This window comes from Sporobolomyces salmoneus, assembly GCF_050403485.1.
Source record: "Sporobolomyces salmoneus JCM6883 DNA, S_salmoneus_JCM6883_v1_ctg7, whole genome shotgun sequence".
Lineage (NCBI taxonomy): Eukaryota > Fungi > Basidiomycota > Microbotryomycetes > Sporidiobolales > Sporidiobolaceae > Sporobolomyces > Sporobolomyces salmoneus.
The window spans coordinates 92,968-106,725 of NW_027481156.1; the positions used below are offsets into that span (position 1 = coordinate 92,968).

Sequence of the window (13,758 nt, forward strand, 5' to 3'; positions counted from 1 at the left end):
ACTCGTGGGCAAGCCTACTCGACTTCTCGTTCTCGTTTTCCGCCGATGCTTCCTCAATCGCGACGACCGCTGGCTCAGCGTCAAGTATCATCGCTGCAGGTGCCTTTTCCGCGATGCTGTCGGCTAGATGCTGCCGGTCAGCTTCGAGCGAGTGTCTCCTAGGCGTGCTTTGTGCGGTGAGCTTGGAAAGTCTTCGATTCGATTCGCAACTCACCGAATGCTGACTATACTTTCGCCACTTCGAGCAGATACTGAGTGTCGTTGATGTGATCTGCTACTTTGCCTGGGGATGGTACGGTACGACGGGCAACTTCTGGTTGGTCTCCTCTTTTCCGACTCGTTGGTTAAGCCTTGTCCGAGCTGACTACCTTGGAATTCGTTTCTGGCTCGGGAGCGTCGACCTTGACTGGGAAACTGAGTGGATCAGCAGCGTCGGCTTTCAGCTGCGATACCAGTTGGTTCACTTTTGTCATCTGGGCAGTTCGTCTCTTCTCGCTCTTTCCTTCGCTCCCTGTTACTGACGTTACCTCGAGTAGTGGCTGGGAATCAGCGGGTCGCTCCAACTCTCAATCGCTTTCTCTGCCGTCAACTGCATGGGAGGAAACGGAACTTCTGCTTCTCTCGGCAAAACTCCTCGGTTTCTTGCGAAAAGGTATCGACGACAAACGAGGGGAACTTCGTACTCCGATGGGGACGGGTCGAGCTCGGATCACAGTCGCTCGGAAGATTGTGAAAGAGGTTACAGTCGACGAGGGAAATCTGCACAGTTGAGCAATGACTAGTCGAAATTGAATTGATACTCGTTCTCTTCCTATTCAGCAGGTTCTGAGCTATGACAGCATTTCGCGAGATCTCGCAACAACTGTCGAAACGTTACGGCCGGAACGACGAATCGGTCAGTCGCCGTATCGTACGTACTCTGCAGTGAGGACTCCATTGCGGCGATTTCGACACCCCCGCTCGGATATTTTGAACGGTCTCTCGCAGTTGGAAACGCCAAGAGTCTTCGATCGTTTTTCTGTCAAAATCGAGACCTTTCGCTCGTCGTCCACGTGAGCTCTTTCCTCTATCGGTTGAACGCTTTGGCGACGTGCGACAAAGGGGGCCCCGGTTGAACGAATTCGCGCAAGTGGGGAGAAGAGAGAGAAGAGGGAGAAGCGAAAGATCGACTCAAGTGAAGGTTTGCTCCTCTTCTCTTTTTCTCTGAGCTCGACTCAACTCGAGACCCTTTCAACAACCATGCAGTCTCAACCAGTGACATCAAGGGTGACCTCAGATCCCGACAACGAGAAAGCGGGAAGTGTTCACTACCGTGCGTTTTCTTCTTCTCGCTCGACGTTCTACTCATCGCCCGATGCTCTGTTCTTCGTACTCAACCGCTGATCGGCTCTATACCTCCACAGTCGAAGAAATCGCTGAAGCCGGTCACGTTGCGACCGATGCTTTCGGAAATCCTCTAATTACAATCGACGAACAAGCTCAGAAGCGCCTCCTACGCAAACTAGACATGATCCTGATCCCTCCGGTCGCTTTGATCTATCTGTTCTGCTTCGTGGATCGAGCGAGTTAGGTCCGGTCCTCCGGTCATCACTCGCGAATGTCGCTAAACGAACATTTTCTTATTTTTTGCCTCGCAGACATCGGTAACGCCCGCTTGGCTGGTCTCGAGAGGGATCTCAACCTCGTAGGATACGACTACAACATCTTGTTGACCTCCTTCTACGTTGCCGTACGTTATTCTGCTCGCTTTCTCTGATTCCCTTTTTCTTTTCGTCCATTCTCCCCGTATACTGACGTCCTTCGTGTCAACCTGTAGTACGTCGTCGGAGAGTTGCCTGCTCAATGGCTCAACAAGCGCCTCGGCGTTGGCAAAATGATCGCAGCTTGGTGCTTCTTGTTCGGACTTTTCTCGTTCGTCATGACTTTCGTACAGTCATTCGGCGCTGGTATCGCCGTTCGATTCCGTGAGTCTCCCTCCTCTTGCTGTAACGACTAGGACCTGACTCATTTGTCGCTTCCACAGTTCTCGGTCTCGCTGAAGGGGGGGTGAGCTCATCCTTTCGCACAACTTTCCACTCGCACTCGAGCCTGACTCTACTCTCGATACGTCTTTAGGTCTTCCCAGGAATCGCACTGTATCTCAGCCGGTTCTACAGGAACTCCGAACTAGCCTTCCGGCTGAGTTTATACATCGTCTGCGCCCCCCTGGCCGGAGCTTTCGGAGGGCTCCTTGCTAGTGGTATCCTCAAGATCGACTCGTTCCACGCGTCGGAGAGATGGCGAAACATCTTCTTCATTGAAGGATTGATCACCATGGGAATCGCCGTCGTCTCGTGGTTCATCCTGTTTGACGATCCCCAGGTCAGGCTACAATCTCAACATCTCTCCTTGAGCTAGACTGACTCTTTTGCGGACTGTAGAAAGCGAAATGGTTAACCGAAGAAGAAAAGGGTAAGCAGAGGATCAAGCTTACGATCTTTCGCTCGACTAACATTTTCATCTTCCGTCTCACTTCATAGCTCTTTGTGCCGCTCGAGTCAAGATCGACAACGTGGGTATGCCAAAGGTTATCGACTCGCTCTCGACAAAAGCTATGATCGAATCAATGACCAACCCAACGACCTTGATCACCTCGATGATCTTCTTGCTCGACAATATCACCGTACAAGGACTGGGGTTCTTCTTACCCACCGTTATCCGAACTTTGTTCCCCGGGAGGTCGACGATAGAGTTGCAGCTTCGCACGGTTCCCCCATACATCGTCGGAGCTGGATTGACTCTTCTCGTGAGTTCCCATCGCGTTCTGCCGTGTTTTCCACTGCAGAACTGACTCGTTATTTCGATGGGAAACAGGTTCCTTACGCCTCGTACGTTTACGTCGTCGTCTTCATTGCTTGAGCCAGACTTGTACTGAACTTGCCTTGATGTCCCCGTTAACAGATGGAAGACGAATCGCCGCGTAATCTACATGATAGGTTCAGCCGTACCCATGATCGTCGGATATGTCATGTTTGTCGCCTCGAATAACCTCAACGTGAAATACGGTGAGTTTTTCGCTCTCCCGAAAGTGAACCAGTTTCTGATCCGTGCTTTTTCGCTCTCTAGCTGCCGCTTTCATCGTCGCATGCGGAGCGTTCTCTTTCGGACCTCTCTGTAATGCGGTCGTCGCCATTAACGCAACGTCCGACTCGGCAAAGACGGGAGCTCTCGGCCTATGCGTTCTTATGGGAAATCTGGGTGAGTCTCCGGCTTCAGTCTCTTGACAAAGTTCCCACCCCTGACCTCGATCCTTACCTTGTTGCTCAGGTGGATTGATCGCTACTTGGGTTTTCCTTCCCGAGTACGTCCCCGGTTTGCTTTCTTTGCGTTTCGAGTCGCTCGCTGACTTTTTTTCGCGACGACAGCGACTCTCCTCGCTACCTTCGCGCGAACGGAATCAACCTCGGAACTTCCTCCGGTATCTTTGTCCTCTCGATCGTCCTCCTCCTGTACCAGCTCCGTCAGAACAAGAAGAAAGCCGCTGGTCACCACGATCACGTTCTCGAAGGCAAGACTGCAGACGAGATTGCGATCCTCGGTCAGCGTCATCCTGGATTCTTGTTCAAGTTGTAAAAGGAGGGAATCTCTATTATATTGGTTCAGTCATTGTCGTATTCAGTTGTATCATCGCCGGGAAATCTTGTTGAACTGTTCTATGCGAAGATTCCCCGAGAGTCAGATCTGTACATGTTCTCGTCTTCAAGTCGTTGCCCCACGTCAAGCCTGTCAACCATCGTCGCTAGAGTCCATCGCTGTCCAATGAACAAAAATGACTCTCTTTGCGCGCAAACGAACAGAGAGAGAAAGAGTAAAACAAAGATGCGAGATGAATTGGCAGAGATGATATAGTTGAACAATCGTGCGAGAACAGCATGAGGTCGTGACTGAAGAGTTAAACCTACCTTCAGGTGACTCGAGCTCCACTCGAGCCATCTGCGACAAACCCTTTCCACTCGTCCCTCCAGTGCTTCATCTTCGACCGGAGACCCTTGATGCGAAGAGTTTTGCGGATCCAGCGGAGGAGAGCGTCGTCGGATTCGACGTCGAAGTAGGAGGATAAAGTCGAGAGGATCGATTCGAAAGATGCGGTTGGGGAGGTGAATTCGACTACAAGCGAGTCAAGGTCATGTCAGCTCGCGTATAGGTCGAAGTCAAAGCGCACTCACCCTGAAACTGCCAAATAATAGCGAGAGCAGTGACGATGAGAAAATCGACTCCCTCGAGGAGCAATCCGTCCCACAGTCGAACTTGAGTCGCAAAGGGGACAGAATTCGAGAAGAGCGTGATGTACCATTTCGTCGCGTAAGCAGAGGTGGAGATGTATTGCTCGTTCTGTGGGAAGAATCGTCAGATCTCGACTCGAGCGAATCTTGAGGCAAGGGAAGGAGACTCACGAAAGCTTTGTGAACATCCGGCATGAGGAGCTCGATGACTCGTTCTTGAACGTAGAATACCTCCATCAAGCCTGGAAATCCAGGTTCGAAGATGTTCTCGAGCTGATACTGATCGAAGAGCCGGCACATTCCAGCATAGGCTCGCTGTAAGAATCAATGCAACAGATCAGGCATACACTCTTATGTGACTGAAAGACCGCTCGAAACTCACCTCTGGTTCGAAATAGCATAGTAAAGTCGCCGCGATCGGACCCATTCCCTGACAATAACCTCCCACATTCTCGCTCCTTAACCCGAAAGCGTGCAGGACGTGAAAGAGCGCACGTTGACCTTGACCGTACCGAGTGTGGAATAGGACGTGGCCAGAGATCGTTCTCGGAACATCGAGATCGATCTGAACGTCTTGAGCCGATGGGAGTTGTACGAAGTGTTCGTATTCGCGTTTGAGTTGTTCGAGAGTTGGTGTTCTTCCTCTTGCCCCAACTTCCTCCGCCATTCTCTCCATCAGTAAACCCCAAACTGCTCTCCTCCATCGATCCGGAATCCCTTTGAAAACTCTCCGTTGAAACTTTCGATATTTTCCCTTGTCGCCTCCTCCAGCTCCCGGTATCCGTCCACTCCACCACGAAGACGACGACACTGTCCAATCTTGTGCATTTCCTCCCGAATCTCGACGACCGACCGTGAGCATCTCTGACCATTTCGCTATCCGCTTCGTCTCGAGTTCCGTTTGTTGAGGAGATATTGCGCTCGAAGGGAGGAGAGAGACGGTAGATTGTCGATTCGGATGAGAACGGTTCATTTGCGGTCGAGGCTCAGGCGGAGTCGAGGTGGATTTTCGTGCGCCCTTTTTCGATGTCGAACCGCTTGGCGAGGGAAGATTCGCAAAGGCGCTCGCGGAGAGGGTGGCTAGTCGGTTATGCTGACAGGCGACGGCGGAAGGATGCGATTGAGAGAAGAAGCCGTATCTGTCGAATCCAGAAAGACGAGATCAGGTCAGCGAAACGAGAATGAGATTGAGTAGATAGTCAACTTGCCGATCAACCCGTCGCAATACTTGATCCGCTTTCGCCTCTTCATCCTGATTGAGCGGAGCTGCGACGCTTTTGCGTTGATCGAGTGAACGGATCGCACTTTGCCCGCCTTCCGCGATTTCTCGATTGATGATCCCGTCTCTCGTTCTTTCTTTGCCTTCGTCCCATCCGTCTCCCCTGACACCCTGTGCCTCCAATCTCGCATATAGCATTCGAATCCATCCTGCCGTGACTTCTGGGTCGGAAGTGAAAGACGAAGTTGACGCAGGATAAGGGGAAGTCTGAGGAACGGGGAGATGCGAAGAGTTCGAAGTTGCAACGGAAAGAGTCGATTGAGCCGAGAGGGTCTTTGAGGAGACGTCGCGACTCGCAGTTTGAAAAGTCGAAGATGAGGGAGAAGGGTTTCCGGTGCTGCTTGAAGCTGTCGGAAGTGAGTTGCGAGGACTGTGAGATGGCGACAAGTTGCTCGTGACGAATTTGAGTCGGGGAGGAGCAACGGGGGATCCTTGTTCGCGAGGTAGGGACGAGGAAGGAGAGGCTGGAGTCGAATCGAGAATGGGAGGAATCGGTGGGGGCAATCGATCGGGACTCAGAAGTTGGCTACCTTGACGAGTTCGTACTGGCGATCCATCGTCGTTGTGTGCTCTGGGACTCGCTTGTCTGCTCGAGGTCGTGAGCAACGAAAGGTCGTTTATCGAATCTTTCCGAGGAGGTGGAGTGACCGCTACCGCCCTTCGAACGTCGTTCCCGTCCCTTCCATCACTTGTGTACCTTGTACTCTCCGTGTTCATGCTGTATCCCTTCCAACCGAGGTCCTCAACCGACGTCGAAGGAGTGATCGGACCCATTCTCCCTGTCACTCCCTTCTGCTTCCGTTCTAACGATCTCTGATAGTCTGCCGAGGTTGCTTGAGGCACTTCGAACATCCTCCTCCGCTAGCACGGAAGTCCGGCAGGGTCTGATCGAAATCTTGCTGTCGTGGTCCGGATCCAAGAAGACGGTTCTGCCGAAGGATGGGGAGTTCGTAACGTCGTTTTTTGAATAGCGTTGTTGTCCTATAATGTATCTCGTGGGCTGCGGACGTCTTCAGCGGGTAGATCAGGATGATCCTGAGGGTCGAGGTGGGGGAGAATCCAAGAGGTTGTTCGGTTGAATTCGACCGAGTACACTGGACGCAGGAGCGTCTGCTGAGCTGTAAACAAGTCGTCGTTCGTGTCGAGGGAATGAACCTGGAGAGTAGAGCGGAAAATTCGAAGCGACTTTCAGCCATTTTCCAAAAGTTTCGTTCGATCGTTTGAGATTGGAAACCTTTCAAAGGTGTTTGCACGATACACATTGGCAGATAAGGGGAGTGCGCGAGAGAGAATAAGCGACTAGTAGTAGTGAAGACAAGGGAAGTGATACACGGAATTTTCGAAGTAAGTTTGCAAAAGTGTCTGTTCTCGGCGTCACAGCTGATCTCTGGTATCATACTGTTCCAACCTCCCTCCTAGTCCCTCCTCATCCTCGTCGTCACTGTTACGATGTTCTCCCTCCCGACCGACCAGTGCTTCACTCTCGGTTTCTTCGAGATCTGCTGGTCCTTTCGGTCGAGCTGATCGATGCGAGTTGTTCTCCGACGTTGTTCGAGACCTCGATCGTGATCGAGTGAACGAAGGTAGTGCGAAGCGGTGTCGCGTGGGACTCACGACATTCGCGAGGTTCGATGCGGCTGTCGTCGAGGTTGATAGAGGTTCTTCTCGAAGTGTCGACGATGAAGGTAGGGTGTGTTGGCCAGGTGATCGAGGGAATCGTCCGGGTCCGAGATGCGGTTCCTCCTCGTTAGCGTAAGGGTCGGAAGTCGAAAAGACAGAGCCGCTCCGAGCTGCTGAGAATCCGTCAGACTCGCGAGATGTCGGAGAAGGGATTGGAGGTGATGTGAAGACTGCCGAGGAGAGATCGCCAGAGTCGGGAATCGGCGGAGGGAGGTGAACGTGAGAACCTTCTGCTCGAACTTGGGTCGAATGATATTCATCTCCGCTCCGTGCGCCATCTATTGCGGAGGAACAGTCAGGGACATTCCAATCGAGGCTCGAGGAATAGGATCAGCTTACAATGATGGACTCGGTCCTCCTCGGCGAATTTGAGAGTAGCGGACCTTGGCGGATTCGGCAACAAGCCAGGAGAAGGTTGACCTCCAGAATGTAACGAGATCTTGTCATTCGCGTCGTATGGCATCGGCTCATCGTACAGTTGATGTCTCGTCAACTGAGTCATCCCCATCTCTTGAGGTCCACTCCCCAAAGCTCCGGGAGCTCCATTCCTCGTCCCGGCGACGTTCCTCCTCCTCACTACATCGTTCGGATCAAATCCACTGTCGGCTCTCGATGAAGCTCGAGACATTCCTCGTCGCATCGAGATCGCACGATGAATCGATCCAATCGCTCCAGCGGTTCCTCGTAAAGTATCGATTCCTGGATCTTCGATGTCGAGTCCTTTCTCACGAGCGTCAAGTCCATCATGTTGAGATGCTTCGGCACGGGAAGCGGAGAGGAGGACAGTGGAACGTCGGTCGAGCACGACGGATTTGATCTCGTTCGGGTCGATCTTCGACAGTTGAAGCAGAGCTATGAGAAAACGAGTCGTCAGCAACAAAGCAGGAAGAGCGAGTCTCGGGAAGGGGTTGCCTACTGATGCCGACACAGATGACAAGGAAACCGAGGATAACGGTGACGATATCGGTTGCTGGAATATGGAAACCCTTCGAGAGGATGATCGAAGTGATGAGAGTGGCGCTTGTGAAGAGGACGAAATAGGTAGGCGTGACCATGGCCGTATTGAACAAGCTGAGCGGAGCAAGAGAGTCAAACTTCGTCGTTTAGAGGGACGTCTGAACAAGGAGATGACTCACGCTAGAGCTTTGTTCAGATAGATGACCTCCGAGACGAGAGTGATCACGACGAATCCGAGCAAGAACCAGAAGAACCTGCGACGGTACGAGGAAAAGTAAGGGAGAGTTCGTCGTTGGATAGGCAAAGCAGACTCACCAATGCTTGACTTGATTTTCGCCTCGAATCGAAGTGAGGATCGAAGCTCCGAGACCCGAAGTACAGGCTACCGAGAGACCTCCGAGGAGAGAGCAGATGCTGATGTAGACTAGCATATGCGTTTTGCCGAATTTTGGGGCGACGAAGAAGCTAGATCAAGCGTAGCGGGGTCAGCGATCGCGTAGAATCGTTCGGCGAGAGAGGAGGAGCTCACATGAGTGCGAGAGACCCTACAATCGCCAAACTCGCCCAAACGAGGAAACCTGGGCTGAGGAAGAGCTTCTGGAACTCCTTGATAGTCGATGCTGTCTGCTCTTGAGGCCCATTGAGCGCAATGACGACTGCTCCGAGGATACATAGCGCCGATCCGAGCCAACCGAATGTCGTGAGTCGTTCGTTGAGGAAGAAGTGCGACAACACGTTTGAGACGACGACTGAAATCGCACCGAGCGGAGTGACGAGAATCTATTGCACCAGATTTGTGAGTTTGACGCAGTCAGGATACTCGACGAGATATGGGGAGGAAACGAAGAGGAAGAAAGGAAAACTTACGGCGTCGACAAAAGAGTACGCTACCAGGTTGAGTAGCTCTCCCAGAATCATGATAATCATACCAGCCCACCACTAAGCGAAGAAGCTGTCAGACTCCAGCTAGAATTTGGTTCGGAAAGCGAGAGAGCGGAAACTAACCATCCAACTCTTCAAGTACGGCAATCCTTCGCCTGCTGCTTTACCTGACTTGCTCTGCGCCGCGAGAAGTCCCTATGGAGGTGCAAGGAATGTAGTCAGTCCGACGTTTCGCCCGAGACAGGACCTGATTGATTTCAGCGGAAGGCCTCTGCAATCGATCCGCCTCTGGATGCTTCCCGTCCGGCCTGACTTCAATCTCAACACCACTCACCTTTTTCTTGAGCACGAAGCTTCCTCCGATAAGGATACCCGACCCGACTGCTAACAACACTCCAATCACCTTGTAGCTCGCCGGCGAGGTCTTCGCTGCATCTGCGGCGGCTGATGCTGTTGAAGACGCTGTCGAAGATATTGTCGAGGATATTGAGGAGGTAGCGGAAGACATTGGTCAGGAGAAAGAGAGTGCAGTGAGGCGGTGTTGAAAGGTCGGAAGGAGGAAAGAAGGAAGGGTCGAGCGAAGAAAGGTCGGGTATCCGCTTTGTACTGCCCGAGTGATCAGAGGGATAGGAACGAAGGTGTAGAAGAGGGTACAGAGTGCTGCGCGCGATAATGAGGTGTTGTCCGTTTCGAACGGTCGCGAAGAAGTTGTCGGTATTGCTCTGACGAGGGGTTCCAGTTGTAGCCGTACAGAAATAAGGGTCTATGGTGCTGTTCGTATGGTCACTCGTTGCCGAGGCGGTGAGAGAACGCCGGAAGTAGATGAAGGTCGAGGGGCCCGGTGAAATCGAAACAGACGAGTGAACCTCGGTAATCGGTATGTCGATTGCTTGAGGGCGTCTCTGTCGGTAGTGCCGCTGGAGGATGAAAGCGGATTCGAGAGGAGGTGGAGCGAGCGAAAGGGAGTTCGATCAATTTCAATTTGAATCAGACAGATTTACTGTTTTCGCGGTCGAGAGCGCAGGGAACCGCTCATGCTCAGTACGGGGACGGAGTCATCGAGAGCGCAAAGGGCTGACATTCGAGAAGACAACTGAGAGGTTGCGAAGAAGTCGAATCGTGCTTTTTTACAGAACCATTACTGAATCCCTGACTTGCGACCGACCTCCGAGAATACAAACGAGAAGCAAAACCGACCTGAAATCACTGCGAGGGCGAGAAGTTACAATCGTGCGGAGTTCCTTATTCTTGAAGCGATACTGCAGCTCCTTTCTCGTCGAAAACGTATCCTTCCGCTTCGAGTTGTTTGACACAGGCTTGTCCGACCTCGCTACGATCTAGAGAAGTTTGAAGAGAGCACGAGTCAGTACGAGCAAATACTCGCCGGAGAGACGAAATGAAAGGTGAGAGAACTAACGGTGACGGTGAAGAGCGTCAAGGCGGACAAAATCACGGTTGCAAGGAGAGCCTGTGAGAAATGCTCGACTTCACATTCAGCTGAGCACACCGAATGTTGAAACGAAACACTCACAGTGATACTTCCTCACTCCGAGATGGAGCAATTCGTGACGTTTGCAGTCGTGTGCTCGAGCGAAAGCCTTGCATCAAGCGGAGTGGAGAGTCAGCTCCCGACGAAGAGCTCGACGACGTGAATCAAAAGTGGCAACTCACCTTGTCACAACCCTCGTACGAGCATTTGTAAGGTTTTTCACCGTTGTGAGCTCGTTGATGACCTGTAAGCGCAGAACGACGATCAGCCACCTCAATCTGCATAGGTACGAGATCTCAACAGAAGGACTCACCTCTGAGGTTGTACCTCCGCGTGAACGTCTCTCCACACAAATCGCAAACGAATTTCGCAACCGCATTCGCGTTCCTCCTCCTCTTTGCCGCATCGATCGTTGCCTGAGTCGTTTTACTCTTCTCCGAGAACCCTTCTTCGCTAACTTGACGTTTGCCCCTCCCTTTACCCTTCGTACCTTTCTTTCCTTTCCCTTTCGCGGACGTCGTGGTCGTCGAGCTTCTACCATCGTCGTCATCTTCGTCTTCTTCTTGAGCTTCTTCTTCTCCCTCTTGACCTTCGATAGCTCCTTCCTCCTCGTCCATCCTCATCGATTCGTCTTCATCTCCTTCTTCCTCGAGATCGTGCTTCGTCACGTTCTGTCGCCTCGCTCTCCCCGAAGTTCTCGTCGCGGAACCGTAGCCAGAACCAGACGCGGCAGGACTATGACTCTTGCTCGTCGAAGGTGGACTCGGTAATTGATTGAGAGGAGAATGATACGTGAACGACGGATGAGATCTCGCGACTCCTCCTCCTCCTCCTGATCCGGGAAGATTCGGATGCGGGTGTCCACTCGCGGAACGAGGTGGAGGGTAGGGGAGTTGTGAAGTCTGAGGAAGAGGAGGTAAACCGGGAGGAGGAGCTCCGTAAGGACTTCCGTAATGAGCGTTGTAAGGATGATTCGGGAGATGAGGAGGGTAGCTCGGAGGAAGGTATCCAGCTGCGGCGGCGGCAGCGTGAGCTGGATCTCCTGGGTTGAATGCGATGAGGGCGGCACTCGCTAAAAGAGCTGCTTGATTCGCGAGGTAACCTTGATCTGGAGGTGGAGGCGGTCCTTGAGAATATTGAAGGTGAGGAGGGTAGGCGGGGTTTTGAGAACTCGACGGAGGCGGATGGGGAAGGTGAGGATATGCGTGGAAAGAGTGTTGGGCAGCGGAAGGGGGAGGAAGGGGGGAATTCGATGCATTTTGTTGGTAGGGAGATCCGATTGACTGAGAAACTGGTGAAGGAACAGGGGGTGGAGCTTGAGATTGCACTTGTGCGGGAGGACGGGCTTGAGCTTGTGTAGGAGGTGCGAGAAGTCCATTCGAGGAAGTCGTCAAGATTGGTTGAGAGATCGATTGTTGCATTGACGGCAAGAGGTGAGAAAAATCGTCTGATCTCGAAGGTCGATGACCCGCTCCTTGACTCCTCGCTCGACGGCTTCTTCCTCCGTCGCCAGGAACGTCAAGAAACGCAGCCTCGTGGTAACCTGGTCCTCCGAGATCGCGATGATTGCGATTGAAATGAGTTGATCGATTGCGAGAAGCGAGTTCACGTTGATTCGGATTACTGCCCAAATCAAGAGCGAGAACGGGATTCGTCGTGTAACTCGGAGTGGAAGGAGGGGGAGGTGAGCGCCAAGTTTCGTTCGGATCCATCGCGAATCGATGATGAGGTCCTTCTGCGCCTGTCGGGGTCGGAGGAGCGACGTTGCTGCTAAAAGTTGGGCCTTCAGAGACGATGGGAGGAGGGTCGACGTAAGGTCCAACCGGTAGATTCGAGTGAGGGAATCCTAGTGAATCTCCTCGCATGATATCCGTATCTGACTTCGACCTTCGACGACGAGGACCGAAAGCTGGAGGGGCGAGACTATCTCGAGACGACCTCTCTCGAGATTCTCCAAACGAAGGGAATGAGTTCGTGTCACTCGAGGTTGTTTCCGCAGGTATCGAAGTCGCAGCGTTAGTCGAAGTAGAAGAGGTCGGAACGAACGATTCGGGTTCGGAAGAAACGATGTTTTGACCGAATAAGGGCAATCCTGAGGTGGGAGTCGAAGTCGCAGAAGGGGAAGAAGGGTTGATCGAGGACAAAGAAGGGAGGCCCGAGAAACTCGAGGTCTGTGCAATTCAAAGTTCCGCGGATCGGAAAGATCAGTTGACTAAATCTTGCGTGGGTAAAGAAGGAAGCTCACGGGAGTCTTTGCAGCCCAAAGTCCAAGCACACGTTCCAGTTCAAGAGTTCCTCTTCCCTTTGGACGAGGTTTCGCGTTATCGAGAGTTCGATTCGTCGGAAGAACTGTTGAATCATTCGGGAATTCAAGCTTGGCGAGAGCGGGTGTACCGTTCGTCGTCGTCGTAGTTGCTGACGCTGAGGCCGGAGAGGTCGAGAAAGCGCCGACTGATTCAACCTGGGGAGGATTTGTCGAAGTCGGAGATTCTGAAACCGAATTCGGTGCGTCGAAAACGGTTGATCGCGTAGCCGAATAAGCCGGAGTCGCAGGTCTAGCTCGTTCCGTCGTCGTCGTCGGAGTGTTAGCGTAGTTGAGGAACGATCCGAACCCAGACGAGTTGCGAGTGAAAGCGTAGGGTCTTTGAGCGGGAGTTCCTCCTGCTCCTCCTCCTCCTGCTGGTCCCGTTCCATTCGGCGCGTCGGCTTCTTGCACTCGGGGCATCGTCAACATCATCTCTCGATCGTTCACTTCGTTTCCTTGAGCATCCAATCGTCCATTCGCTGTAGCCGGAGTCGAGAGAGGTGCTTCAAAAGTCGTCGAGTCGAAAGGGGCCATTTCTGTGCAGGGATAGAGTCGGAGCTGTTCGATCTCGATTGTCCGGTGCTGATAAAGTAAAGGAGTGGACCCGATAGAGTGCTTGAAAGTCGTTCGGAGGGAGATTTTGGGATGGGGAAGTCGATTCTGAAGTCTGGCTGTTTCAGGAGCTCCTGCTTTCTACTCGGTACAGCTAGTACGTTCCTCTGTCACCGCCGGAAGAGTCTTCAAGGTAGTTCGTATCGAAGTGTCGGTCTTTAGAGATGGAATTGAAATGCTGTGCCAGAGAATCGTAAAACCGGTAGGGAGCGACGAGGAAGCTGATGGACTTGATACGAGGTCGATAGAAGGTACTGATGAGGTCTCCGCCCGTCGGTTCAGCTGTAGAGGG

At 52.6% G+C, this 13,758-nt stretch overlaps 4 protein-coding genes across 4 annotated transcripts; 1 reads left to right on the forward strand and 3 right to left on the reverse strand.

Annotated features, from left to right (window-relative positions):
* Positions 1-1,239: 1,239 nt before the first annotated feature.
* Positions 1,240-3,612, forward strand: JCM6883_000848 (uncharacterized protein; the record flags this gene model as incomplete). The annotated part of the gene is made up of 13 exons (XM_076629856.1): positions 1,240-1,312; positions 1,404-1,565; positions 1,638-1,729; positions 1,817-1,964; positions 2,024-2,046; positions 2,116-2,361; positions 2,421-2,451; positions 2,520-2,785; positions 2,854-2,867; positions 2,941-3,044; positions 3,106-3,237; positions 3,307-3,340; positions 3,405-3,612. The coding sequence occupies 13 exons, from the start codon at positions 1,240-1,242 to the stop codon at positions 3,610-3,612; spliced, it is 1,533 nt and encodes a 510-aa protein (XP_076490021.1).
* A 331-nt stretch (positions 3,613-3,943) lies between these two features.
* JCM6883_000849 (uncharacterized protein) lies at positions 3,944-6,393 on the reverse strand (the record flags this gene model as incomplete). Its single annotated transcript, XM_076629857.1, has 5 exons — positions 3,944-4,146; positions 4,206-4,371; positions 4,434-4,577; positions 4,645-5,401; positions 5,471-6,393. 5 exons carry the CDS (start codon positions 6,391-6,393, stop codon positions 3,944-3,946), a joined length of 2,193 nt encoding a protein of 730 aa, XP_076490022.1.
* A 522-nt stretch (positions 6,394-6,915) lies between these two features.
* Positions 6,916-9,568, reverse strand: JCM6883_000850 (uncharacterized protein; the record flags this gene model as incomplete). The annotated part of the gene is made up of 9 exons (XM_076629858.1): positions 6,916-7,499; positions 7,561-8,073; positions 8,138-8,292; positions 8,358-8,432; positions 8,494-8,643; positions 8,708-8,958; positions 9,046-9,117; positions 9,184-9,255; positions 9,395-9,568. 9 exons carry the CDS (start codon positions 9,566-9,568, stop codon positions 6,916-6,918), a joined length of 2,046 nt encoding a protein of 681 aa, XP_076490023.1.
* A 734-nt stretch (positions 9,569-10,302) lies between these two features.
* Positions 10,303-13,388, reverse strand: JCM6883_000851 (C2H2-type zinc finger protein; the record flags this gene model as incomplete). Its single annotated transcript, XM_076629859.1, has 6 exons — positions 10,303-10,397; positions 10,478-10,528; positions 10,592-10,658; positions 10,732-10,793; positions 10,863-12,720; positions 12,795-13,388. The coding sequence occupies 6 exons, from the start codon at positions 13,386-13,388 to the stop codon at positions 10,303-10,305; spliced, it is 2,727 nt and encodes a 908-aa protein (XP_076490024.1).
* Between the last annotated feature and the right edge of the window lie 370 nt (positions 13,389-13,758).